General features: G+C 42.9%; 1 protein-coding gene across 8 annotated transcripts in view; it reads right to left on the bottom strand.

Annotated features, from left to right (window-relative positions):
• The window catches only part of ANKRD44 (ankyrin repeat domain 44), a 219,667-nt gene that overhangs the window by 18,998 nt on the left and 172,862 nt on the right, over positions 1–27,807 (bottom strand). For all 8 annotated transcript variants that reach the window (XM_054972776.1, XM_054972781.1, XM_054972780.1 and 5 more), the window contains 6 exons: positions 19,517–19,588; positions 17,628–17,829; positions 13,206–13,284; positions 12,560–12,677; positions 8,006–8,222; positions 4,733–4,820 (listed from right to left, as the gene is read on the bottom strand). In XM_054972776.1, coding sequence (XP_054828751.1) covers positions 4,733–4,820; positions 8,006–8,222; positions 12,560–12,677; positions 13,206–13,284; positions 17,628–17,829; positions 19,517–19,588 — 776 coding nt within the window. The remainder of the gene's footprint in view (positions 1–4,732; positions 4,821–8,005; positions 8,223–12,559; positions 12,678–13,205; positions 13,285–17,627; positions 17,830–19,516; positions 19,589–27,807) is intronic.

The following is a 27,807-nucleotide window of genomic DNA, read 5'->3' as shown; positions in this document are numbered from 1 at the left end:
CATTTTCAAGAGATGCCGGAACTCCGTTCCACCGTGTTCCAGCTGAAAAAAAACCCTGCACAAAACTGTGAATATACCCAATGCTAGAGAGAGAGAGAGAGAGAGAGAGAGAGAGAGAGAGAGAGCTATAAACTGCTGAACTCTATGCAATCTTAGCATATTTCTGCCATCTGATAGGAATATTTGAATAACTGAAAACAGAAAACATGTCAAAATAATGTGTGTTCCCCCGCAAAAAAACTGCACAAAATTTCACTCATTCCAAAAAGGGGGGAGCGGAAATCATAGGAGATTGTTTTCAATGCTTCTCCAAATTTCCAGTGTTTTCATTAGAAAAATTGTGGCGGGAAGTCCTAGGGGGGAAAGAGGGTATTCTCTGTTTTTTTTTCTAGGTTAATTTGCAGGCCTCACATCTCTAAGCTCATACTGGCATTATATCTCAGCATAAGAACCCCTGGAGCATGGCTTCTTCCCACATTATGATGTGATGGTAACATGAGAAGCCACCAATCGTCCGAGGACGGCCCATCCTGTAACTCTTCCCCATTCCGGAACTGCCGCTGATTCAAGGAAGGATAATGCTAGCTTGGGGAGGAATGGTGGCATGGCCTCCTCTTTATGCAGCCTAGGACTTTACCTTATTTGGACAGGTGAGTCACTACCACGCTCCTGTCACCACAGGATGCTTATACCCATGTCTATCAGCCTGAACACAGGCTAAAATCTGACTCCCAGTTAAAAGCTGCACTGGCCACCAAATGTCAACCCAAATAGGTGTTAAGGTATTTGGAAAGATGCTCCAGGCTACACTCGGGAGATTCCTTAGACAACAGCAAGGAAACTCTGTCTCCACGTGGCACATCTTTAGTCATTCTTAACAGCAGCATCTTAACAGAGCGACACCCTTCTAAGTCCACTGACACCAATTCGCTTAGAACTCTTACTTCATTTACACCCCATCTTTCTCCCCCATGGCGACCCAAAGCCGCTTACAATGTTCTCGCCAGCAATGTGGATTTTCTGGGAAAATCTGAATCGGGAAATTTTCCAATTCACAGTTAAATCAATAATTTAAATAACGTTAGCAAAAGAAGACAAATGCACAGCGTACATGCCTGGCCAATGTACAAGCACTGCTTCACACCCCACATTTAATTTATCCAATCTGACTGATTTGCAGCGCAACACCCCTGACAACTATATATGAATAAAGACTATATTGACATAGGTGGGGTAGCATTTTTTCTGTGAGGCTGATGGTGTGAAACTGGCCCAAGGTCACCCAGCAAGCTTGGGATTCGAACCTGGCTCTCCCAGATCCCTGCCCAGTACTCTAACCACTACAGTATCCTGGCTCTGTACTTCAGAAGGGGCAGCATTTGGCTCTAGTTATTCACTAGGGAACCAATCCAAAGGCTGCAGTCCTATTCGACAGGTAGCAGGCAAAATTAAATGACTGGTTTTGAAAAGAGCTTATTATTATTCCAAATGAAAGGATCAGGGTATAATATGAAATCAAGGAACAGGTCAAGTGATCGGGGAAAAACTGATTTCCAAGACAGATAAATTACAGAGGGGTGTTCTTGCATATGAAAGAATATTACACTCACTTCTGGGATTGAGACAACAGAACGAAGTATTTGTGACATGCTTTTAGTCCTGGGGAAATCAAGAAGCCTTGTGACATGATCTGATCCATGTCGGTTCTGGTCTTGCAATGATTAACCACCACCCCTTTCTGCATTTTCTTAACTATAGTTAATATTTGCAGACATTTATGCAGTGAGAAAAATGAACAATTATCAAGCTTAATTCCTACTGCCATAATTTGCTTAAGAGACATTTTTAACAGAAAGCACATTCCCATCAAAACTTGAGGAAAGCTGACAAGTGTCCAACCTGTGCAAGGCGTCACTTGTAGCTTGGCTCTGAGGCTCATTTTTATGAGCTCTCTTGCTTCTTTCTGTTTTTAAGGGCTATTGTAGCCAGGCAGGACTGACTGCACAGTCTGAAACCTATCTCTTATCAAGAGGCACCCAGCGGCATTATCAGGTTGATTGGGGAACTGTTTGGCTCTCTTTAATTAGAGAGTTGGATACTCCCTGACTCCTGAAGACGAAAGAACATCTCGCAAAGCAGAACTGAAGTGGCCAAAAGCTAATTAAGTCAGCCAGAGGGACTTTTGTAAATATAATTTAACTGTCTTGTGCTAGGACCTAGGCCGTTTTCACACTACTTACCTGCTCCTGGAACGTTGTGAAATATTGCGCATAAAACACGGAAGATGTCACGCAAAAAACGCGTGATGTTGCGCAAAACTCTCGCAAGAAGACGCTATCTTCCATGTTTTTTGCGCGATATTTTGCAACGTTCTGGGAGCAGGTAAGTAGTGTGAAAACAGCCCTAGTCTCTTTTTCTTTCTGTGCTATTCAAGAGGAACAAAATTGTGCTTTATTTCTCCTCCTTTTTCTTCTATTTTCCACCTCCGGAAAACAATAAAGATGTCTGCTACTCATCTCAGCATTGGCACACCAAGCAAGACATTCAGATCCCAGTTGGACATTCAGTAAGTGAGTTATAAAATAATTGGGATTTCCTCTCTGACCGGCAAGCCTCTGATAACTACAGAGTATTCTTAATCACATTCGGAACTCAGTCAATATTCTATAGAACTCTCCTAACTGAATTTGGGAACTTTGCCAGATCATTTCTCTTCCTTATCCTCTCACTTTTGCCTTGCTTTATTGAACTTTTTCTTAAGAAGAATCAAGACAAGTGATTTTGTAAAAAGACAACAGATTTTACTACCTTTCATTAGCGGCCTAATCTGGACTGCAAATTACTTAAAAGGACGGACTTAAAAGTTCTTACATTTGTCGAGATAAACAAAAAAAAAGGGGGGGGGGGAGATGGTGGATTTTGAACTGCGTATTTCCACCAGTTACTACCACCTGCTGGATTAAAAAATGGTTGCAGTCATGAAGCAAAACCGAGAAGAAATTATACAAAGAATTTCCCAAAGAATAGCCTCCTCCCTTTTAAACAAATTGGAAAGTTTGTTAAGCAAAGTAAAACAAGACCATGGAAATATTTTAGTTAAGATATGTCAAGGCGATGAGAATTCTTCAGAATTAAATTCAGAAGACAACGTACCAGAATTCCTATCTCAGCAAACTGATCAGACTACGGAAGGACTTTCTGAAGAACACAGCCATGGATTTGAATTACATTTAGGACTGCCCAAAATAAATCACCCATCTCAAGGAATTAATCAAGCCATCCAAGAATTCAAGGAACAGTTGAAGAAAACTACTGATGTGGGAAAGGGAACTGAATTCCTATCTTTACTACAAGCAGGCTTTGAACTCAGAAGAGATAATTTAGGCTTCTAGGATGACTATGTGAAGATCTATGGTGTATTTGACCCAGGAGGCCCCTCCTTACTGAGACACCAAGGATTACAACGCAAAGGGGATAATGAGGGCATATGTTATATGCAATTATGATTGACCATTTTGTAAAACTGCCATTAATTTACTCGATTTGAATAACTAAAATTTGCTATAAAGTAAAATTTTAGAAGATTTGGAAAGAGGTAAACAAATTAATCAAAATAGTAATTTAGAAGGCTAATAGCTTTCTAGAATGAGTTTTAGTAATTCCTTATTATATTGTGTGCAAACTGTCATCAATTTGTGTTATACAGAATATCCAAAACTTATGAAAAAGCTTCTAGAATGAGCAAATGCTGAAATCCAAATATGTGGAATCTTCCCTTAGACAAAGCTTCAATTTAAAAGAATCTTCTTTCCCTGCTGGAATATTATTATTTGTGTGTGTGTGTGTGTTTTTAAGTATCATGTTTTTAATTGCTAGATAAATAACCTAGTAAAATGTTCTAATTTAAGTTTAGATTAAACTTCACGATGCTAGGTCGAGTAATGGAACTAATATTAAATAATTTGTGATAGAATATAATGCATAGACGTTTATAGAGAAGAACTACTAGTGACAAAAGGCACAGATTGGACGCTGGTCAGCTTCCCTCAAGTTTTGATGGGAAATGTAGGCATCCTGGTCTTGGCTTGGCTCTCTTACTGCTTGGCTCTCTGACTGCTGTCCAATGGACTTTTCAACTGTCACTTGTCCAACATTCCGCCAAGCTGCCTACATTTCCCATCAAAACTTGAGGGAAGCTGACAAGTGTCCAACCTGTGCCTTTTGTCACTTGTGGTTCTGCTCATAGTTTCTCTTGCAGCATCCTCAACAATATGTGGAAGTATAATTTGTATTGCTTTGCACTATTTGCTTGGAATTGAGTAAGGGGAGTTTTAAAAAAATGGTTCAAGGCTATACTTAGGGCTTTTGCAGAGATTACGAGAAGGTTCAAAGTGATTTTGACCATGGAGGATCTGTTTGTTGAGATGTCTTGAGGATTATGGAAGTGAAGATACATTCTGGGTCTATTTGCTCTGTTTTTTACAATTACTGGTGATCTAAATAATTATTTCTGTGGATTTTGTTTTTTAACTTTTCTCTTTTTTCTAGAAAACGGAATTGAAGGAGAGGAGCAAAAAGTATCATATATTATACATATACCTTTTGATGTAACCTAATGTTCTTTGTATAAGGTTCTATGCACTTTTAATTGCTATTTTCTTATTTCTTTTTCTAAATATATATTTTTTAAAAGCCACAGCAAATCAGATTGGATGCAACCATTATTACTTACACAGCACAGTGCAATGGAGAGAAAGGGTTCCCATTAGAGTTTCGGAAAGGTTTCTGTTCCAGCAGTACCTCTATGCAGCTTTCGTTGCCTGTAAGAGATCAAATAAAAGCCAGGAAATGCTTCAGATTGTTGAAAATAATTTTATAATGCAGAGGAGAATTTATTGTTTACTGCTGGCATGCATCATGTATCTTACTTTCTTCAGTTCTGCTAACTACAGCCATTCAAATTTGGGCACTAATCGGGTATTTGCATGTGAGACAAAACAAGGCCCCCGAGAAGGCAAGCAAGCCCTTTGCTTAGAGTTTAAAACAGACTTCTGTCTATAAAATGTTTGTGCAGCCTCAATTTGCCTCATGGCCATGTGCGGTAAGAAAAGGAGCTTCTGCTCATTTCCAGTCACTGAAACGAGCTCCCACACTCTTTGTTTAGCATTTTAAAAATATATACTGTAAAAACATGATTTCCCCCCTTTAAAATGCAAACAACAAGGCAGGGATTCTGGGTTTCTATGATTAAAACCAAGCAGCTGCTGGTCTCCCTCTTCATTTCCTGCATGGCTCCAAGTGAAATGAGGCGGCATAAGACTGCAATTTGCATTTCGCACACAGTGTGATCATTTGCCAAGTTTGAGTTTGGCCTAAATTTGCTTGTTACCATTAATACATGCTACTCGGGCCAGCAAGTCTTTGCTTTCAAGCCATCTTGAGAGCCAGTTTGGTGTAGTGGTTAAAAGCGTGGGACTCTAATCTGGAGAAACGGGGTTGATTCCCCACTCCTCCACTTGAAGCCAGCTGGGTGACCTGGGGTCAGTCACAGCTCTTTCAGAGCTCTCTCAGCCCCACCCACCTCACAGGGTGCTTTGTTGTGGGGATAATAATAACAGACTTTGTAAATTGCTCTGAGTGGATGTTAAGTCATCCTGAAGGGCGGTATATAAATTGAATGTTATTATTATCATTATTATCTTTTTCCTTGGGAAGTTCCAGAGAACTTCAGCTTTTTTCTTCTGCAGGTAAGCAGATTCTTTTCCTCAGACTGAAAAGGTAAAGAGAGATCCTACTGTACATCTTTTTATGGACCACTTTCTTTGACCCTCATTCCCGGGAGTCTAATAAAACAAGGACTGTTAATAGCTGAACTCTAATCCCCTTTTATGGCCCAGATCATCTTGTGGCAAATCCTTCAAATAAAGCCAAATCCTCTCTACCGCACAATAAAAGTTCCATGCCTACCAGTAAGAAATACCAGCTTTGCAGGACAGTATCTAAGGAAAAACATAATTACATGAAACGGATGCTAAGGAGACCCATTTTAATGAAGGATCCTAAACCTGATGAACAGCCCAAACGCAAGTTTATATTGAGAAAGGATTTCCTGGTGCTCTGCTCAGACGCATCAGCACCTGGGGACAATCACCTGTTATGCCGAATGAAAGGTTTCCCAGCAAAAGGTGCTCCCATCAATCTTCTTCAGCCCTTACCTTTGCTGCTCGTATTCCTAGTTTTGAACTGCCTGTTCATAAATGGACAGTAAGTCCATACAGCGCAAAGAGGAGTTTGTTATTTTTGACCCTGCCTTTCTCCCCAATGGAGACCCAAAGCAGCTTACATTGTTCTCCCCGCCTCCATTTTATCCTCATAACAACCCTGTGAGGTAGGTTAGGCTGAGAACGTGTGACTGGCCCAAGGGCACCCAGCGAGCTTCCGTAGCACAGTGGGGATCCGAACCTGTTTCTCCCAGGTCCTAGCCCGACACTCCCGGCACTGGCAAAACTCCCCTACTTTTGCAATTCTGCCTTGAAATCACATGGAGTTTGGTTTGCATAAGTTGTAGCCAGATGTCACTTTAGCCAACGTTCAGCCAGAATACACATGAATCCAGGGCCGTTTCCACACGGCTTACCTTATTCAGCAAAATAGCGAAATCTCGCGAGAAGACGCTGTTATCGCGTCTTCTCACACGATAACAGCGTCTTCTCGCGAGACTTCGTGCGAGATTTTGCTACTTTGCAGAATAAGGTAAGCTGTGTGGAAACGGCCCAGGTTGTTACTGGAGGGGGGGGGGGTGGGGGAGGTTGTATGCAAACCTTGCCAAACCTTGTGAGGTGGCTAAACAGTACTGGGGAGATCTTTTAGAAGTGACAAATGAAATTTTGCAGATATCGATAACAAAGAACCCAGAACTATTGCTACTGAACTTAAATATGGAAGATGGTCCTATGCAATACAGAACATTAATATTTTATATGACAACAGCGGCAAGAATATTATATGCGTAGAAATGGAAGGTGCAAGAAATACCATCTATTGAAGATTGGATACAAAAATTGCTGTACATGGCAGAAATGGATAAAATGACAAGGCGGCTGAGAGATCAGAATTTAGAAGAATTTTTTAATGAATGGGGGAGGTTAAGACAATATTTAAAGAAGAAGTGGGATGTAAAGGGAAAACTGTGGCAACTGGAAAGTTATTAAATTTGGAGATTAAGAGATATGAATCTTTATCTGATAAAGGGAAGTTTTAACTATGGTTAGTTTAAGATTAGAATTAGATTTGAAATTAATGGATATTATTTAGTATAGTAAAGTAAAATGTTATAATGATATGTAGAAAGAATAGATAAGCAAGTAATAGATTTTGTTATTGGGTTGGAAAGCTGTTGGAAGTCTCAGAAAAAGGGGGGGAGAGAAAGGGTGGGGGAACATAGATATTAAGGTTTTAATAGATAAATGTTATTTGTAAATTATGCTCACCTAATAAAAAATGTTTTTAAAAAAAGAAACGGCCCAGGTTGTTACTGGAGGGGGTGGGTGGGGGAGGTTGTATGCAAACCTTGCCTTTCCCTTGCTTGCACAGAGAATTGCAGTTAGCAACGAACACCAGAGACCCATGACATCCAAATTTAGGGACATGGACTAACTGGAGTTAGTGTTCACATACAATTCAGGATTGTAAACCAGGATTAAACTCTCAATACAGCCTTACAAAGAACTTTCTTTAGACTAAACATGGAGAATTGTCCTGACTTATAAACGCGGTTTGCATCTCTTTGTATTTTTTCATGTGTATCAGTTTACGTGGTTTCATACTATCCAGTTATGTTTATAAAGACCTATGATTAATACAAACAAAACAAACAGTTACTGAACCAGTACTACCAGCCCGAGGAGGCGGCAAGAGTTTCTGGTGTAGTTGGCGAAGTCCAGCAAGTCTGCTGGTCAACCTTTACATACCTGATGCTAAACTGGAGCTTGACAGAAAAGCTTACCATTATAAGAAGCCCAGTGCAACGGGGTATAATTCTGGTTATCTTTAAAATTATAGTCTTCTTCTGAAAGCGCCAACTGTATTAATTCGCTCAACCACGTGGCATGACCGCGAGCTGCTGCGTAATGTAGGGGTGTCCTGCCTCTGGCATCTTTACACAAAATCAGTACATCTTGTTCCAACAGCATTTGAACACATTCCTCGTGCCCCGTCATAATCTGATCAAACACATACAAGCAAACAAATAATTATAAATGCAAGTTTCAGAGTGGTAAAGTAACATAAATCTAAGATATACGGTATGTTTTTATAACATTATAATAACAACATTTGATTTATATACCGCCGTTCAGGATGATTTAATGCCCACTCAGAGCAGTTTACAAAGTATGCTACTATTATCCCCACAACAAAACACCCTGTGAGGTGGGTGGGGCTGAGAGAGGTCCAGAGAACTGTGACTCGCCCAAGGTCACCCAGCTGGCTTCAAGTGGAGGAGTGGGGAATCAAACCCGGCTCTCCAGATTAGAGTCCCGTGCTCTTAACCACTACACCAAACTGGCTCTCTGGGTGCTGAGGACAGATGCTAAGAATTCATGAGTTGTACTGTCTGCCTTTTGAAAGGTTAGTGAAAAGCATGTCATTTGCACCCATATTCTAATTACATGGCTGTCCATGTTACCTTCTGCAAAACCCAAAGAAATGAAATCAAGATCATTAGTCATCATCACATGGTGGCTGCATTCACCATCTGAAATCTAAATGCAGACTGTTCAACAAAGTCCTATTCGCTGGTGGGTGCTAAACAAGAATTACAAACTATGATTTGTGCCTAGTTTATTGACTGAGGTATGTATTAACCAGGGGTCATTTTGTAGAAAAAGATCTGGAGGAACTCATTAGCATAACTTGTTTGCATATGCCACACCCCCTGACATCACCTATTCCGGCTGTTTTGGACCCAATCCTGGCCATTCAGGGCCGAAATTGAGCCCAAAATGACAAAAAGGAGCTGAAAATGGCTAAAAAGGGGCCCAAAATGGTCAGGATCAGGCTGCTAATGAGCAGGAGAGCGATCCACCACCCATCAGAGGCCTGATCCGGGCCATTTCGACCCGAATCCAGGCTGAAACAGGCCCAAAATGGCCAAGAGTGAGGTGGGAGGGGCCACCTGACATGTGACCTCTTTGGGGAACCGCTGGAACTGCGTTCCTGCGTGTTCCCCGTTGAAATGAGCCTTGGTATTAACTGTAGTTTGTTATCATATGTAGAAATTCCAGTTTGTTCAGTAGCAACCTGCATAGAGAGAGGGAAGCACAGAACAGAATATGTTGCTCCGCCAGCTGCATCAGCTATGGATGGTGTTTTTTAAAGGATGCTCCTTCCCTCCATCTTCTTTACAGACACAAACACACCTAACTGCAGCTCTGATGGTGACTGACCAGTGGCCTGTATCCTACCACTCCGCACAGCAAAATCTGAAGCCTTTCTCTAGCCCAGGAGCCTTCCTCCAACTCAACTGCCTTGTTCTTTGGTGGAAGAGCCGCTCGTTGGAGAATGGCTGCTTAGGCCAGAGGAAGGCTTCGGCTGAGTGGAATCCATAGTAAAATACAGGCTAGAGAGTTCAGCCTCTTCAGGGGGAAATTTGGGTGAGAGGGTTGTAAAAGCTCCGTTTTGTTTCTGAGCACGTTGTAGCAGACGTGTTGCTGAACAGAAATGGGAGAGACCGGGGGGGGGGGGCTGTTAATCCGAAAATGAGAAAGGAGGTGAAGGCCGTAAAAGATTTATTCTGTTTTAGAATTGTAAAAGTTCAGCAATTTGCTAAAGTGGCTAGAAGGAAAAGGGGAGGAGAAGGGAGGCTAAGGCTGCAATCCTGAGAACACCTTCCTGGAAGTAAGTCTTTCTGAATAAAATGAGACATACTTCTGAGTAGACCTGCATAGGATTGCACCCTAAGAATCCTTAGCCAAGGACAAAGAGACGGAGGCTTGGTTTGCTTCCTCCCCTTCAGTCTCTCCCATTCATTGCATTCAATAGCAAGTCGGCTGCACTTGTAAGGGAGGATTTGCCAGCAGCCTGGCAGGGAAGAAAAGGTTGGGATGGCAACCAGGGATTCTGCTTGGAAGGGGGAAAGGAGGCAAGCAGCAGAATAACTTGGATATTTTAAAAAATGTAGCCTCTGATGGATGCATGGTAGATTAATCAGGATTTTTTAAAGCTATCCTCATAGGCCTCACTAGCTCCACTGGCAGCTGAATTCCATAGTTTAGTTACTTGTTGAGTCAAGAAGTCTGTCAAGAGCTTAGATCCAGAGGAGTTAGCCATGTTAGTTTACTGGCATAGTCCCCCAGGGGCCAAGGTGCGGGGGGCCAGTCACAACCAGGGAGCAAAGAATAAACAGAGTCCAGTCCAAGGGTCAGAGTTCCAGAGAAGCCACAAGTCAGGTCCAGTCCAAGGGTCAGAGTTTGAGCAATAGCAAGGCCAGTGGAGCAGCCATCAAGCAGACTAGTGGCTTCCGGAAACTGTTGCTCTTTCCAGCCGTTTTTATGGGAAAGTCTTAATGAGCAAATCTATCAGCCACTTACTAGGCAGACATCCTGACCTCACTCATTCATCCTGGTCATTTGACAGCTGAGCCTTGCACTCCTTCTGCTCCAGCTGTCTCTGACAGCGTTGGTGCTACAAGGGTGTCGGGGAATTGGACAGGGAAGAGTGGGCTTCTGCAGCCTTGTCATCTACTTCAGAGTTCGCTGAAGACGAGTCTGTTACAGCTGAGGTTGTGCTGATTGATTAACCTGCAACTGCTGTTCATCAGACTCAAGGTCAGCTGCAGTTGCATTCAATAGCAAGTAAGCTGCACTTGTACAGGTGGGGGGGGTGAACTGCAGGCAGCTCGTTGTCTGATGACGCTTCACTGAGCACTGGGCAAGGCTGACTCATGACAGTCTTATAGTAGCATAAGCTTTCGAGAACCACAGCTCTCTTCATCAGATGCATCCAACGAAGAGAACTGTGGTTCTTGAAGGCTTATGCTACTATAGGCTGGTGAGTCTTAAAGGTGCTATTGCACTCTTTACTATGTCATGAGCTTATTTCTCAACAGCTTCAGGGGGTGCAGAAACTCTGAAAATCACTGCTTGTTTATTTCTCAGGCAAACATTAAAAAATGGGAGAGAAGGATTTGGAGCAGTCATTGATTCTAAGAGTTTCAACCCTGAGCCTTACTGTTTAGGCATCCCAAAATGAAGAACCGCTGTTGAAAGCAACAAGAGTTTGAATGTCTCTTCCACAGCCCAAAATAAATACTGGCAAATTAGGAAAGATCTTCTAACTTCCAGCAATAATGGCCTGGACATTTGGTTAATTGTACAGTTACTTTATTGTGCATTGTTTTAATTTATACTCTTAAGTGCCCTGTGAGCTTTACACCGAAAGGCTAGATGGCTAGATGGCCATCACTTGCTGATTTTCTCAAGATCTGGCATTCGGAAATGTATAAAGGGAAATATCGATTGTGATGCTTCTCAGAGTTTCTCTACACGAGATGCCTTGGCGCATGTTTGTAAAGTATAAGGAGACGCAATGTTAGCTGGGAAGACAGCCAACCGTTATCGCAACCCAGAGGGTTTGTAAATTTCATCTTTGCCTCTGGAAGGCTCTGTCAATTTCACCTCTTCAGTCTAAAACTGTATGGGATTGCAACCAGAGGGCAGCAAGGAATGGAAAGGTACTGGAGTGACAACATTCAACATTTATTCATATGTACATAAAATCAAGATGAAAGAAAATGGTCAATGCCATCCTAGGCAGACCTCATAATTTTATGCATTCCGTGGAGCATACTGTACACGAGACACCTCGGTATGTGTTCGTCAAGTGTAGGGAGAAGCAATGCTAGTTGGGAAGCATAGTTTTAAAAGACAGAGCCAGCAGAGAGCGCTCCTCAGAGGGTTTGTTAATTTCATCTTTGCCTCCACAAAGGCTCTGTCAATTTCACCTCACCAGTCTAAAACTGTGTGGGATTGCAACCAGAGGGCAGCAAGGAATGGAAATGGGCTCGAGCTGCCATCCAGAGCCGGGCTGGGGCCTGGAGAGATTCTAATAGGCTGAAGTTTCCCTTCTGGCATTTCACAGCCCCTTCACACAGCTCCAGTGTATCACAAAGCCTTTGCCCTGCCACCAGCTCTGTCTTTTTAAACTACCCTTCCCTACTATCATTGCATTTCCAAACACATTCTTCACGTGTCCAATGTCTCACGTAGAGAGACACTCAGTTTAACTTGTTTTTACAGTCTGTACTTAAAATGTCTAATGTCCTCCAATATGTATCAAATGAAGTAAGCTTTGACCCACAAAAGCTTATACTCTGGAAAATCTTACTTGTCTTTAAGGAAGACTTTAATTTTGTTCTGCTTCTACAGACTAACACAACTATCCATTGAAAACGAATGCCATCCAATGTATTTCAGAACAGAAACATAAAAATACAACCTATAACTATATAACCTAAATACAACAGAGATGCAGTATCAAGAGATATAAAACCCACAGTTACCCCTCGATGTAGAGCAGTGCATCCCAGGATATCAGCCACGTCCACGGATGCTTCTTTTTCAAGTAACAAGGAAACAGCATCTATGTGCCCGTAAGCCACAGCTAGCATCAGTGGGGTCCTGTGACAGGAGAAACAACAGTAGGATCAAACCAATTTTGTAGTTTTTTTGCTCAACATATTGCAGTTTCAGTAAGAAAGTTTAGTATTGCTAAATATTTTCCCATTTATCCAGCCTCACTGACTGGACCAACTCAGAAGCAAATGTATTCTTTTTGCACTGGCCCTTACATATAATTAATATATGTGTTTCCGTGTCAGAAATAAATCCAGCGTGTTTTCAAATGGAATTATGATTCAAAGTCTCTGGTTACCAACTGCCTCTAGCAGTATTTATTCTTTCCAGTCATTCTCTCCCCCACCCTCCCACCTCTCTTCACCCGCTGACAGCACCGACTGTCTGTTTGGCAAGGGAAGGAGAGAAATCCTCGAGTGAATTAGAGAACGTGTGATTCATTGCTGCACAAAAGTATCTCTCTATGTCAGGATAACAGATCCCTTTATTTGTCCCAATGAGCAAAAAAACATTCAAAAGGATGAAAGTGTCAAATCACGTCACACCAATATTATCAAAGCAACATATACTTACTGTCCTTTGGCATCTGTCACATCAGGATTATCTGTAACTTCTAATAAAATCCGTAAACATGGTGTGTGTCCGTTGATGACTGCAAAGGAAAAAAAACCCACTTTTTTTAGAATTCTGCAAATAAAAGTAACATTCATGCACTTTTGCATTTACTGCTGTCCCAAATTCCAGATGTTCTGTTCTTAGCATGTATATGATCATCTACCTACAAGGAAGAAATGTGTTCTTTAAAACAGAAACCTGAATATACAGTGGAAGCAGGGGCAGCGCCAGAGTTTTCGGCACTCATGGCCGGCCGGGCAACCCCCTGCGCGCGCGCGCATGCACGCACCGGCCTGGCGTGATGACGTCACGTGTGCCTGTGCCACCGCAGACGCCTGCCCGCGGCTGCTGCGCCTGGCCGGGGGCGTGTGCTGGCGGCGGCGCGGGGCGGGAGGGATAGGAGGCTGCAGCTCTGTGGTGCGCGCTCCCGCCACCTGTGCCTCCTCCGGCGCTCCCTCCGGCACCCCGCACCTGAGGCCACCACCTACCTGGCCTCAATGGGCGTGCCGGCCCTGAGTGGAAGCTTCCTGGACCCGGATCATGTGGAAAAGCAACCATGTGATCAGGTGATATACAAGAGTTAAAATGCACACACACAAGATCCAAATAAATTTGGAGCTATCACATCTTTGGGACCATTTATATACATATATAAGTATACCACTTAATGACTAGCTGCTGACCTGCCACCATCAAAAAGACATTTTTTTGAAATGTTAGGTACTAAGTGCTAGGAATCAGAGGGAAGGGGAGGAATTCTGATTGTTCGCATTATTCTCTAGTATAGAATAGATCTGTAGTTACATTTTAAACATTTAAAAAAAGGACTCTTGTGGCAAAGGAGAGAGAGTAAGGGGAAGCAGTACCTGCAGGGATACATAGAGAAGTTAAGCTTGTGGGCTCTTTCGTCATGCTCGAAACTCATCTAATATAACCAACCCCGGACAGGACCTACAGTGTACAAATTTTGTTCAGCCAATAGATGTCTCTGTTAGATCATGCTGTGCTAATATGACTCGTCAATACAAAGGATTGTTCCCATTCTGTTTATTACTGTAAAGACTGGAGAAGCAACAATATACATTCAGTACTAAACCAGAGAACAGGAAATATATCTACATTTTGGTTATCAGTTGGGTATGATTCAATATGAACATCAAACACTCTTAAGGCAAAGATAGTTGTGCTGTGAAGCCTGCTAGGTGGCCCCGGGACACGGACTTTTCTGGAATTTGGGGGGAATAGTAATTGTTGGGTGGGGGCACTTCACTATTCTTGTTTCTCTAGGGGCAGTCCACTATTTAAATATATTTGGAGGAGGGCACGTGTTGGAGTTTTCTCGCCACACTTCTGCATATGTATTTTTAAATAGTTTCAATTAAATGAAATGTCCAGTGGGAAAACTGATTATTTTTTTTTAAAGGGGGCAAGGAAACTTTCAGGCAATAATATAAATGGCTGAGAGCCAGTTTGGTGAGGGGGTTAAGAGCACAGGCCTCTAATCTGGAGAACCAGGTTTGATTCCCCACTCTTCCACTTGAAGCCAGCTGGGTGACCTTGGGCTGGTCGGCTCTCTGGAGCTCTCTCAGCCCCACCCACCTCACAGGGTGATTGTTGTTGTGGGGATAATAATAACATACTTTGTAAAGCATTAAGTTGTCCTGAAGGGCGGTATATAAATCGAATGTTGTTGTTGTTGTTGTCAGGGCTTTTTTTCAGGGGGAATGTGGTGGAACGGAGTTCCGGCACCTCTTGAAAATACTTGGAAATAATGCTTGAAAATAATATTATTTCAAAGAATCCCATGTGTTTCTTCCTCATTTCCCTCTTGAGAGTTCTGCCACCTCTTTTCCCGGAAGAAAACCCCTGGTTATTGTTGTTATTATTATGATGAGCTAATTAATACTTTTCCATTTTTATTAATAATTATCAAATTGATGGTAGGTGGCCTTAGTTACCATTTGCACAACTCTTTGTGGGATGGAGAAGAATAGCAAAATCTAGTTGACGACAATAATGGGGAGTTCACAAACCTGTGGATTTTATTTCAGAGGGGGAGAGGAATGACTGTTCAAAAGAGAGAAAGGCATTCTGGGTATGGCAGGCATTTGCAGGATGGTGTGGGTTTCCCTGGCTGAGACTGGCGGAGTTTTAAATTCTTTTCTTCCTCTTCCTCCCTTTTGCCCTCCTGTTCTTCTCCTAGATACTTTCACTTCTGGTAGTGAAGGTTTCCTGCCTCCACTATCTCATCCCTTTCTTCTGCTGGTGATGGAACTGTTGCTATTGGCAAGTAGCTTCAATCAAAAGCACACCCCTAAAGGCGGTAAATGGAGTCCAGCTGCAAGCTCAGGGGCTCGTTACCCTTTCAAACGGTGGCGATTTTCCTGGAAGGGACTGGAGCTTGGCTCAGCTCTCCTCTTCTTTCCCCACCCCCAAACACCACAGCTTCTTCTCTGCATTGTGCCGGGCATGCCTTGAAGCCAACTGGAGAAAGAGGGGTAGGGTAGGAGGGAATGGGAGAGACTCGCGGGCAGAGGAGAGGGAAGAAATGTGAAAAGTAACAAAGGGAAGAGTAGAAAAGGAGTGGCATGTGAATGGGACTCATGGAAGACAAAGAGACAAGGGGAACTTGAAACAAGATGAGGAAGTTGGATGGGAGGGGTCAGGAAGCAAGTGGGTGCCCGGAACCACATCAAGGTGCCTGTTATGGCACCACATTAGGAAATGATGCTATGTTAAGAATCAGAGGAGTTAGCCGTGTTAGTCTGTAGTAGCAAAATCAAAAAGAGTCCAGTAGCACCTTTAAGACTACCCAATTTTATTGTAGCATAAGCTTTCGAGAATCAAGTTCTCTTCGTCATATGCATGATACAAACTGGTCAAATACTGTATTTGACCAGTTTGTATCATGCATCTGACGAAGAGAACTTGATTCTCGAAAGCTTATGCTACAATAAAATTGGTTAGCCTTAAAGGTGCGACTGGACTCTTTTTGATTATGTTAAGAATAAAATTAATCTTGAAAAATCTACTGTCAGCCAACAGGAGTCTTGGATAAGGCAGAGATGGGCTGATCAGGTGGGTGGAGTTAGGTCACTTTTGCTGCCGGTGATTTTTTTAAAATGCATTCTTTTCCTGTTCTAAAAGAGGGCTCTCATAATCGCACAACTTAAAAAGCCTCCTCCTCCCCCACACTCCAATCTTTAGGTGTCTACAATCATTCTAAGGTGGGCTTTAAAAAGGGATCCTAGTAGCATCTTCAGTGTGATGGTTGCTTGGAAACTGGACATAGTCTAGAGGGTGAAGGAAGGAACAAGTTTTGTCACAGATGTGTGATTTCTAGCGCTGGAAGAAACAGTGGTGTCCATCTGTTCTTCCTTATTATAAAGATTTCAGCTTTTGATTGTAAGAAAGGATTGGTCATTGGTCATTGTTCTTTCAATATTGGAGGTTGAAATGGTTGAAGAAGATATGGATAAGTAACGGCCTGAAGAAGGAAGTGGGCTGAAACGAGTAAAAGTGAAGGAGACCGGTTGAACTCGTCGCCGTGGACACTGGTTTCAGTGAACTTAATGCCGTGGACATTGGTTCTAATGAACTTAATAGCGACTATTACTCTATTTTGGCATTGCTGCTATTGACCATTTCTGGACATTGTATATGTAAATAGATCACGCATGAGCGGTGCACATTGAAATTGTACCAACAAAGGTTAATTCGAACTGGATATATACTGGATGTTAATTTCATATCTCATTGGTCCGTAAATTGGGCGTTGTGGGGTCGAAAGCCTGGGACTGTACGAGAATTACTATCGTAATCACACTGTAATTTGTGTGTGGTTTGCAACTTCCTTGAGCCTGAGTGCTCTCTTGGTTTTGTACATTTCAGGAAGTGGTTCCCTTTTGTTGGTATGTAAGAAAGGATTGACTGGCTTCCTGCATCTAGCCAAGGTCTGCTTGTTAGTGAAAAATGTTGGGAGAGATTGTTGGGCGGGGGGGGGGAAATGAGAAAGTTGAAAGAACAAGGAACAGAGCGTACTCTTCAGTTCCTCATGCCAGTGCCTAAAGTGACGCTGATGACTAGAACACGTCTTTTCCCCTGGAGGCAATTCTTAGTTTCTTAGCCCAAACAGGCGTTGAAAGCTGTGGCCGTAACCCAAAGATCTGACATATGGATCTATGGGTGGGTATTACATATATAGGTTAAGCGTCACTTCCTGTCTCTACTGCAGTTATTTAACACTGCCAGAGAGACAGGCATTCTTCCATTTAAAAAGCGACTCATTTCTTCAACAATCAGGGCCCTTCTTTTCTCTCTGGGAGAACGCTTTCTTTGGGTTGCAGCCAAGTGATCGAAATAACAGACTCTGTCACTTACCCGAGGCATGAAGAGGAGTTCGTTGGGTGACGTTATCTTTTACTAAGATGGACGCACCCTGGTTCACAAGAGCCTCAACACATCCAGCATGCCCTTTAAACGCGGCTAGATCCAGAGCAGTACGGCCATTTTCATCCTTAATATCCAGATCTACCAGAGACTGGAGAAGCACCTCCAAGGCTTGATGGTGACCATTATAGGCCTAGAGGGTTTTTAAAAAAAAAGGATTTGTAAAGTATAAATACAAAACACTTGAGCAATCACCACTTCAGTGGGAGCAATTTCCTCCCTATGATTATAGTAAACATAATAATCCAAAAATGTTTTGTTTTTTGTGAAAGATCCTCATTAATTTCAGGGATTATTTTTAAAGGGTGTTCTTTCCCCTGAGGGGCGGTCACTGGAGTGAATAGAAATGCAGCACGAGGGAAATGGAAGTTCTCCCATGCAAAATGAGAAAGAAATCAGCCGGGCGTATTCTGCAATCCACATCAACCAGCCCAAGACAAATGGATCCACCCGCCCCCAAATAAAAAACAGATGACGGACAGCAAAGAAGCCAAACGTAGCAAGGCCACTGAACAGTGCTGTCAATCTGCAGGAGGGCACTGCTAGCAAAATTCAGTGGCACCCACCATCAGCAAGCCTAATTTCCAAAGGCCAGCCGAAGTTGAAACCTGCACAGATTCCCAAGATGTGCTGGAGAAGGAGTCTTTTGGATCCCTTCCGGAAGGCCATTCTGAAGAGTGGATGCCACCACCAAAAAAGCTGTGCATTTATTATTATTACTACTACTACTACTACTACTACAACTACTACTACTACTACTACTACTACTAGGATTTATAAACCGCCCAGCCTCAGGGGCTCTTTATAGAAGTCAAATGGACCTATCAAATTTCACCATTCAGGCGAGACAAAACACGATGCTTTACACTGCAGGCTCAGAACCACCAAAATCTCTCCTCTTTGGTTCTGAGTCTTCATTGTAAAATATCATTTTTTTCCTCACCTGAACTGAATAACTGAAAATCAATATTCTATTCAAAAAGTCCATGAAAGATTAAAAAGTCCTAATTATTCCCTTGAACTTTTTATGTTAATGAGAACAGAATATGGAAGTAGGCTATGTAATCAAAATTCATACTGAATTTTATCTTCTAAGTATACAAAGCACAGGACTGGTCAAAGGTTATACAAGTTCCATGCTTAATGTCTTCTCCAAGAACAACAATATTCCCATAAACTAGATTTACATGCCTTTAACTGAAGTGACAGAGGTGAAGAAGACTAGGAATTCAGTGTGACCACAGATCAAAGTCATACAAATCTCCAGAATGTTGAACTTCCACCCTAGTCATTCTTTTTCCTTTCCACCAGGAAGCAGCCACCTTAAGTTCGGCTCCTAAAGCAATTTCCCTTGCGTTGAGATCGTGATAACTATCAATTGCCCCTACTGCCTTTAAAATCAGAAATCCCTTGGTTATCAGCATGGTTTAAAATTAGTGGAAATTTGAAGCTTCTCCATAACCATCTTAATTGAAGAACAACCTAATATGCTCCTGGGATTGTTTTATAATATAGTTATGGGTGGGTTACTTAATTCACCAAAAGGTACCATTGAAGCAAAGTGATTAACGTTATCACGGATAAGACACTCCCATTTAGTTCCCCGCTAAAAATGTAACATACATGCAGACCTCAACTAAAATTAGATCTTTATCTTGAAATTAACTCTGGCATAACTCTGGCCAGTCTACCATGGAGCTGCCTAATTTACTTCATAGAGATATAAATGTGGTAGATAGACTTAGATAAATTTTGCAGGAGAGGCTGTTTGATGATCTGAATTGATTGTTTGAATTAGACAGCAAAATTCAGGTACTTACAGCTAAGTGCAAAGGGCTTTTTGTAGCGGTTGAATCCGATTCCTCCAAAACATTGCTGGTTTTCTCTAGAAGCTACAACAAATAAAGAAAGTGATAGGCTTTTGTATCTGTGATAATAAGAGAACAGCAATAAAACACCTTTGTAGCGTGTGAGCAATACTATATTGACATCTGAGGTGGGATGCAGTAGCGTGTTTGTGTTGGTGGGTATAAACAGAAGGAATTTCCCCAACAGCTTTCCTATCATAATCTAATGTTTGTTAATGGTTAATTAAGGCCAATTCAATCCTGGGTTGTATCAAAGGGGCCATACTGTCAAAATCGCAGGAGGTCATAGCCCCTCTCTATACTGCCTTGGGCAGGCCGCACCTGGAGTATTGTGTGCAGTTCTGGAGGCCTCACTTCAAAAAGGATGTGGACAAAATCGAGAGGGTGCAGAGGAGAGTGACGAGGATGATCAGGGGTCTGGAGACTGAGCCCTACGAGGAAAGGCTGAGGGCCTTGGGAATGTTTAGTTTGGAGAAGAGGAGGTCGAGGGGGGACATGATTGCTCTCTTTAAGTATCTGAAAGGCTGTCATTTGGAGGAGGGCAGGGAGCTGTTCCAGTTGGCAGCAGAGGGTGGGACGCGAAGCAATGGGCCTACATGCACAAAGGTACCGACTGGATATGAGGAAAAACTTTTTCACTGTCAGAGTAGTTCAAAAGTGGAATCAGCTGCCTAGGGAGGTGGTGAGCGCCCCTTCACTGGCAGTTTTCAAAAAGAGGCTGGATGAATACTTGTCAGAGATGCTTTAGGCTGATCCTGCACTGGGCAGGGGGTTGGACTAGATGGTCTGTATGGCCCCTTCCAACTCTATGATTCTATGATTCTATGATCTTCTAATGGACCTGGATGTAAAGGTGCCAACAACCTGGAGAAAACAAGTGTCCTGTCTCTTTAACAAAGGTTTAACAGGATGTTATTCCCCAGGTAGTATTTATTTCTGTGCCACAAAAAGCTTCAGTTGCCCATTTCCATACACAATGTCTTGTCCTTTTGACATTCCACCCCTCCCAGGTTGTTGGCAGTACTACCTGAGCAGGGCCAGACTAATTGCCCAGGATGTATGTGGCATTTTGCCCCCTTTATGGTACTTATATTACACTGCCTCTGTACATTCCTTACTGTTCCCAAAAGGGTTTCCCTGCTACCAAAGGCTCTTGCATGAGTTCTCTCATTTTGACTTGTAGTGTTGGAGAGCTTTGTTATATTTGGTAGAATGACAGAATGGGCAAAGTGTGGGTGTGTCTGTGAGGTAAAAGGGGATCCCTTATTCTATATAGAGCAGATCTTTCACTTAGGGTTAATTTGTAAGTACATATGTGTAATGGTTTTCAAGTAATTCATAAGTGTAATGATTTCAAGATAGGTACAGATTTTCAAATATTTCTAAGCAGACTCAGTCACAAAGACTTATTTTCTCTGAGTTTTCACTTAGGCTAATAATATCCACAAAGAAAAGACATACAGACTTCTCCTAGATTACAGCACTTCGCTCTTTCTTTCTCTTTCCCCAGAACAGCTCTGATCAGCTCTACAACATACACCAAATTCTAGCTGTTTCCACACACACACACCCCGCTCCCGAAAAATAGTGCAAAACTTATGGAACGACGCACCTTCATAGCACGATTTTAAATCAAGAATTCGCTTCGTGGCGTGTTTTCTGATGTTATCGAGCCACAAAGCAAAGTCATGTAGGGAAATCACGCCATGAAGGTGCACCATTCTGTAAGTTTTGCACCATTTTTGGGAGGGGGAGAAGGCATGTGGAAACGGCCTCTTTTCTTTCACTCCAGTTCACTCTGCCCCCAGGGTACAGCTACCATCCAATCATAACACCCTTCACACACCCCCTTCAGCTTCCCCCTTTCTTCTCTTAGAGGCCTGCATTTTTAACCATAGTAAACATACATTCAGAACCCCACTTTAATGAGCAGAAATAAAACACATGAAGTATTTGCATGGCAAAGCATTACAGAGCTATTTACCTACCTACCGCTCCAAAAAAATCCAAACCAGCTTGCATCTTCAGCGAAAACAGAAAGGGCAGTTCGGGCGGAACATGCCATTCTCTCCTGCACACGCATGCTCACTCTTGGGTGTGAGCTGCTGAATGCTATCGAAGAGTGTTTCTGTGATTGAGAGGCCAAAGGCAGTAGCCATCTTTCACAGCAAGTCTGTACTGACAGTAACTCTCCTTTGTGTTAGTCCCGTTCTGGTTTTTGTTGCTTTCACAGCATGTTTGACTTCGTGGGCCTGCATCTGGCTCGGTGCTAACCAGTTTGGGACTCTAATCTGGAGAGCCGGGTTTGATTCCCCACTCCTCCACAAAGCCAGCTGGGTGACCTTGGGCGAGTCACAGTTCTCTTGAGCTCTCTTAGCCCCACCCACCTCACAGGGTGATTGTTGTGGGGTAATAATAACACTTTGTAAACCGCTCTGAGCGGGCATTAAGTTGTCCTGAAGGGCGGTATATAAATCGAATGTTATTATTATTATTTTCTTTTGTGGTTGTTTCTACTCCCATCTGGGTTCTGCAGGAAAAACTAAGCAGGAGTGGGTACCCTTCTAGATTTTTTTTTAAACGCTTGCATGACCCCACCACCCCACTCAGCAAAAGGTAGAGCCTTCTTTCAACAGCACTGGTTCTTCCATTGGCCGGAGGCTCCCGGGGCTGAAAGAAGGCTTCCAAATTTGCTGAATGGAGAGACAGGATATAAGATAATCTAGGACAGAAATGCACAGTCATCCACGCCTGAAGGTAGGAACTGTCGTTAAAAAATGTATATGACAAAGAATGTTAGTTAAATCTCTGGCCAAAAAAAAAAAAAATTCCTCAACACTAGCAGCTGCTGGTGTTATTGTGATAGGATTTTGCCAGTGCCTAGCATAACTATAAACGCTTGCCAACTTATTCTCGATTACATGAGCTATGGCTGTATCATTCCCTAGTGGGCACGTGCACATTACAAATAAGAGGGCCGCTAATCCTGATCCCATGTCTCAAAGGCGGCTCCTAAAATGAGCTAATTTCATCTCCCCCCCCCCCCCCCGCAATTCATTTCATTCCAACTGCCGAACAACTTCCAAAAACCCACAATGAAACTCTAACAGAAGTCTCTGAGCAAAACCGCAAATGGATTTCAGAGTTAAAATAAAAGGGCCTGAGAAGTAATTTTAAGGGCATGCAGGACTGGAAGGTGTTTTGAAAAGGAACATCCACTGGTTTCCTATCGAAGCAGATCACAATGCTGGAAGTGAATGCTAAGGAGCTCAGTTCCCAGAATGCGGCATGCCTCCGCTACATGCATAAACACAGATTTGACAGCAAAACTGATGCCATCCCAGGCTTTCAGCTACGCAGGCAGAAAACGTAGGCTGACAAATGTATAAAAACAAGGCTCAAAGAGATACAAGTCATGGTTCCCAAGCACCTCTTGTCAAGCATAATTCTTCATACTAATTGAGGATAAACTGCCGTGGGGATTTGATCTAATTATGCATTGCGCCACACACACACACACAGCCCATATACACAGACTCACTGGAGAAATGTGTACGAGTGTAAGTGTGTGTGAGTGAGAGAGAAACTTGGTAAATACCTCCTGGCTTTAGGTTTTGCAAACCTCAGATGGGCTCCACATTTGATCACAGAATATTACTTTTATTGCCACACATGAAAGAGAAACAAGTGAAGAAACACAGTGTGGCTGTAGAGAATGCAATTGACTCTGTGTATGTGTAAAGTGCTGTCAAGTCACAGCCGACATGGCAACCCTCATAAAGCTTTCAAGACAAGAGACAGACAGCTGGTTTGCCATTGTTGTTTCTTGTGTAGTGACCCTAGACTTCCTTGGTGGTCTCCCATCCAAGTACTAATCAAGGTTGACCCTGCTTAACTTCCAAGATCTGAGGAGATTGGGCCAGCCTGGGCCACACAGGTCAGGGTAGTTAAGTCTCTAAGCCTTCCAAAGTACATTGCACTGAAATTAGGCAGTGAAACAATGCAAACCAAGACTTCAATGAAGCTGATCAATTGTCCCAGATCTTGCGGCAGAAAGCGCTTTTTAATGAGACAGGCACTGCTTTTTAATTAGAAATGAAGGAGAACGGTACTAATGAAGAAATGTATTAGGCAATATAGGTCACCCAACAGATTTCAGATCTTAAAATTTTTTTCTCACTCCTGACTCCCTTGAGTGATAACTAGAGACGAGAAGCAAAGGGTTCAGGAGACATTTGACACTCATAGAGCCAAGCTACAAGTGACGAATGACACTTGCCTGGCAAGTGAACAGACTCAAGTGTATTCCTCCCTGTTCACTTGCCCTCCAATTGATCACTATGTGATCAAGTGGAGTGCAAGTGGAGCACAAGTGAACAGGGAGGAATACACATGAGTCTGTTCACTCGCCAGGCAAGTGTCATTCGTCACTTGCAGCTCGGCTCATAGACTACCTGTAACGATTCCAAGTAAATGTGCGCATGTATCTTTAAATGCTTGATGAGATAGGTGAAGAGTGGGGGGTGATGGATGAGTGAGTGATATGATTGGTTGAGGACTGAGAGGGTGGGCGGAGTAAATGCAGTATGAGACTGAGAGTAGAGAGAAAATTTTTAGACAGAAGAAAGCAGGCGAGCTGCGTGCTGCCTGAATATGTTGAAGTGTTTATGAGAGAAATATAAGCTGTGTGGAACCTGAACTGAGCATGTTTGTGAAAGGACACTCAGTCAGGGAAAGAGAGGCCAGCTGTGTGAATGAGAGTAAATGAAGTAACTTTAAGAACCGAGAACTACGTTTATGAAACCGATATGCTTCTTGACTAAATAAAAGTTTATTTTGTTTTTGTTATATCCCAGAGTAGCTGTCATTGCTATATCCCATTGCTATCCTCAGGGCCACATAGAACCACGAAGGAGCCTGACGCTTAGGAACGTTACCAAAGGGAACATTTAAATAAAATATCTTGGAATAAAATATTCCTGGTGGCAGCAGACTATCCAGAGGGTTAAGGGATAGATTAAAAGAAAAATCTACCCTAAAGAAAGTAAAGGTCGTAACACTACCATTTTTAGGCTAATAAATTGTTAACCAACTTGCTAGGCCAATCTTATTCAGTTTATCAGATACTTGTATAGCTCATCCTATCTCAAAACTGATATTTTATTTGCATTCTGGAGTATTTAGAGCCAATGTTTTCAATTTTCTCTCTTCAAAAAAGCAAATGAAATGAAGAGAGAACTTACTGTGGAACAATACAGGAGATTCAAGAGACTCCAGCCACTTCGCTAGTTACAAGTTTTGCAAATTAAAAAAACGATTCTTTTTCATCTCAACAGAGCTACCGCTACAGAGTGACTTTTACACAAAACTTTAAAATATCAGCTCTAAAGCCTCAATATGGCTCTAATGTGATACAAACTGGACAAATACATTTGCTGAATTTTCCAGAATGTGATTCCAGAAACATGTGATTACAGGATCTTTTGGAATGAAAGGAAGAATGAATGAGATCTTAGGTTGCTAAAACGAATAGAGTAGGCGCTTCTTATAACCAGGGGTCATTTCGTAGAAAAAGTGCTGGAGGAACTCATTAGTATAACTCATTAGCATATGTCACGTCCCTTGACATCACCGGAAGTGTGTCATTAGCATAACTGATTTGCATATGCCACACACCCCTGACATCACCTATCCTGGCGGTTTTGGACCCAATCCTGGCCATTCAGTGCCGAAATTGGGCCAAAATGGCAAAAAGGGGCTGAAAATGGCTGAAAAGGGGCCCAAAATGGTCAGGATCGGGCCACTGCTGAGCGGGAGAGTGATCCACCACCTGTTAGAGGCCAAATCCAGGCCATTTCAGCCCCAGTCCAGGCAGAAACAGGCCCAAATGGCCGGGAGTCAGGTGGACGGGGCCACCTAACATGTGACCTCTTTGGGGAACTGCCGGAACTGCGTTCCTGCACGTTCCCCCTCAAAATGAGCCCTGCTTATAACCAGTGGGACTTGATTTCTGTCCACAAGGCAGTGCTTTACAGTCTAAGAGTCTGGGTACCTAGGAGCCTCATTCAACTAGCTTAGCGGTCCTGCATTTTTAAACTTTTCTCCAAAACCATAGCAGTAGAGAGACACAAGTGATAAGAAAAAAAGTTAAGTTGCTCAAGATTCTAATCACCAAGATAGATCGCCAAGTGATACTTGGACACTTAATCATACCCACGACTATGAAATATTATCAAATGACATCAGTTACTATTTCTGACTTGAATGAATTAGCAACCGACTGAACTTAGCTTTTGTGTGGTGGTGCAGTGTTATTTTTAATATAGTAAAAGCAAGCAGGAATGACTTACACATATTTATCCACAAATACTGGGTTCTATCCCTCAAAAGTTTTATGAATGGCTGGTTACAGACAGAAATAGGTGACACACTCATGTATCGGAATCGTTCTTTTGGGTAGTGTGACATATTATTTAAGACTTCCTCCTTTATTTTCCAGACTCTGTCATGTCAGGCAGACAAAAAAAACCTTCCCAATCTGATTGTTTTACAACAAATTGGGATGATAACGAGAGGCGGGTGGTTCCCGCTTGCGAAGCTGTGGTAAAGGCCACTGAAACTGATGAAAGTATCATTGCCTCCTACTAAGAACTAAACTACAAGAGAAGAATCACACGAGGACGCTCACGTGAAGGGAGTCACAATGTTAGCCAGGAAGCCGAGTTTTAAAAGACTGATCGGAAGGCTTTGTCAATTTCCCCTCTCGACAGAGCCAGCAAAGATCCTCCTCAGAGGGTTTGTTTATTTCCTCTTCACCTCCCAAAAGCTCTGTCCGTTTCCGCTCCCCTTCTAGGAGGCAAAGAGGAAATAAATATACCCTCTGAGGAGCAATCTTTGCTGCTCTGTAGAGAGGGGAAATAGACAGAGCCTTCCGATCTGTCTTTTAAAACTCGGCTTCCTGGCTAACACCGCAACTCCCTTCACGTGAGCGTCCTCATGTAATTCGTCTCTTGAAGTCTGGCTCTCAGAGGTATAAGCCTGAGCCAGTTTGGCATAGTGGTTAAGAGCGGCAGGACTCTAATCTGAATAACCGGGTTTGATTTTCTACTCCTCCACTTGAAGCCAGCTGGGTGACCTTGGGTCAGTCACAGCTCTCTCAGAGCTCTCTCAGCCCCACCTACCTCACTAGATGAATGTCATGAGGATAATCATAACACTTTGCAGACCGCTGAGTGGGCATTAAGTTGAACTGAAGGGCGGTATATAAATCAAATATTATTATTATTATTATTATTACTTATGGTGGGGCAAAGCAACTGTTGAAGGCAACCAGTTCACTTGACTGTGCTGAACAAAACCATGACTTTATTATTATTATGATGTAGCTTTCAGCAGATGGAGCTGTGGCTCAGTGAAAGAGCATCTGCTTGGCATGAAGAAGGTCCCAAGTTCAATCTCCAGCATCTCCACTTTAAAGGATCAGGTAGTAAGTGATGTGAGAAATCTCTGCCAGAGACCCTTCAGAGCTGCTATCAGTTTGAGTACACGATACTGTCATGATAGACCAATCATCTGACTCAGTGTAAGGCAGCTTCATGACTTCTGAACTCCAGCCTGGCTGCTGGGGAAATGATTGAGCTGAGGCAGAAAGAGGTGGGAGCCACCGTCTTTACCTGCCACCACCAGCAACCAGTAGGGCAGCAGCTCAGCTTGAAATGGGCTGATCTCTGACTCCCTACCCTCTAAGGGGAATCATCTGGAACCTGTGGGTCACCTTCGCTTGCCCACAGACTACAAGTCTCTGTCCAATGCACAATCATCACCGCCAACTGTGACAAAACCAGGGAAATAATGGTTACCCTACTATACAAAAGGCTCACCGTGTTCCAGACAACTCACTTCCTATCCTGGTGCGCCTCCAGAGAGTGCAGCCGTGCAGGGAAGCCCAGAAGAGGCAGCCTGTCCCTCTGAGAAAGTGTCGTGGTGGGAATCCCAGGCCGGGATCAGGCAAGGAGCAGGTAGCAATGCCCACCCTCGCCTTCACCCAGCCGGGATCAGGAGCAGAGCAGGTTGCAATGCCTACCTCCCTTTCAGCCGGCCGGGATCAGGCATGGTACATGAGGCAATGCCCGCTTCCTTCACCCGGCTAGGATCAGTAGTGGAGCAGGAGGCAATGCCCACTCCCCCTTCACCCATATAGGATCAGGAGTGGAGCAGGTGGCAATGTCTTCCCCCTGCCTTCA

The sequence above is a fragment of the Eublepharis macularius genome, chromosome 2 (assembly GCF_028583425.1).
Source record: "Eublepharis macularius isolate TG4126 chromosome 2, MPM_Emac_v1.0, whole genome shotgun sequence".
Lineage (NCBI taxonomy): Eukaryota > Metazoa > Chordata > Lepidosauria > Squamata > Eublepharidae > Eublepharis > Eublepharis macularius.
This window is presented reverse-complemented; position numbering and strand designations above follow the sequence as displayed.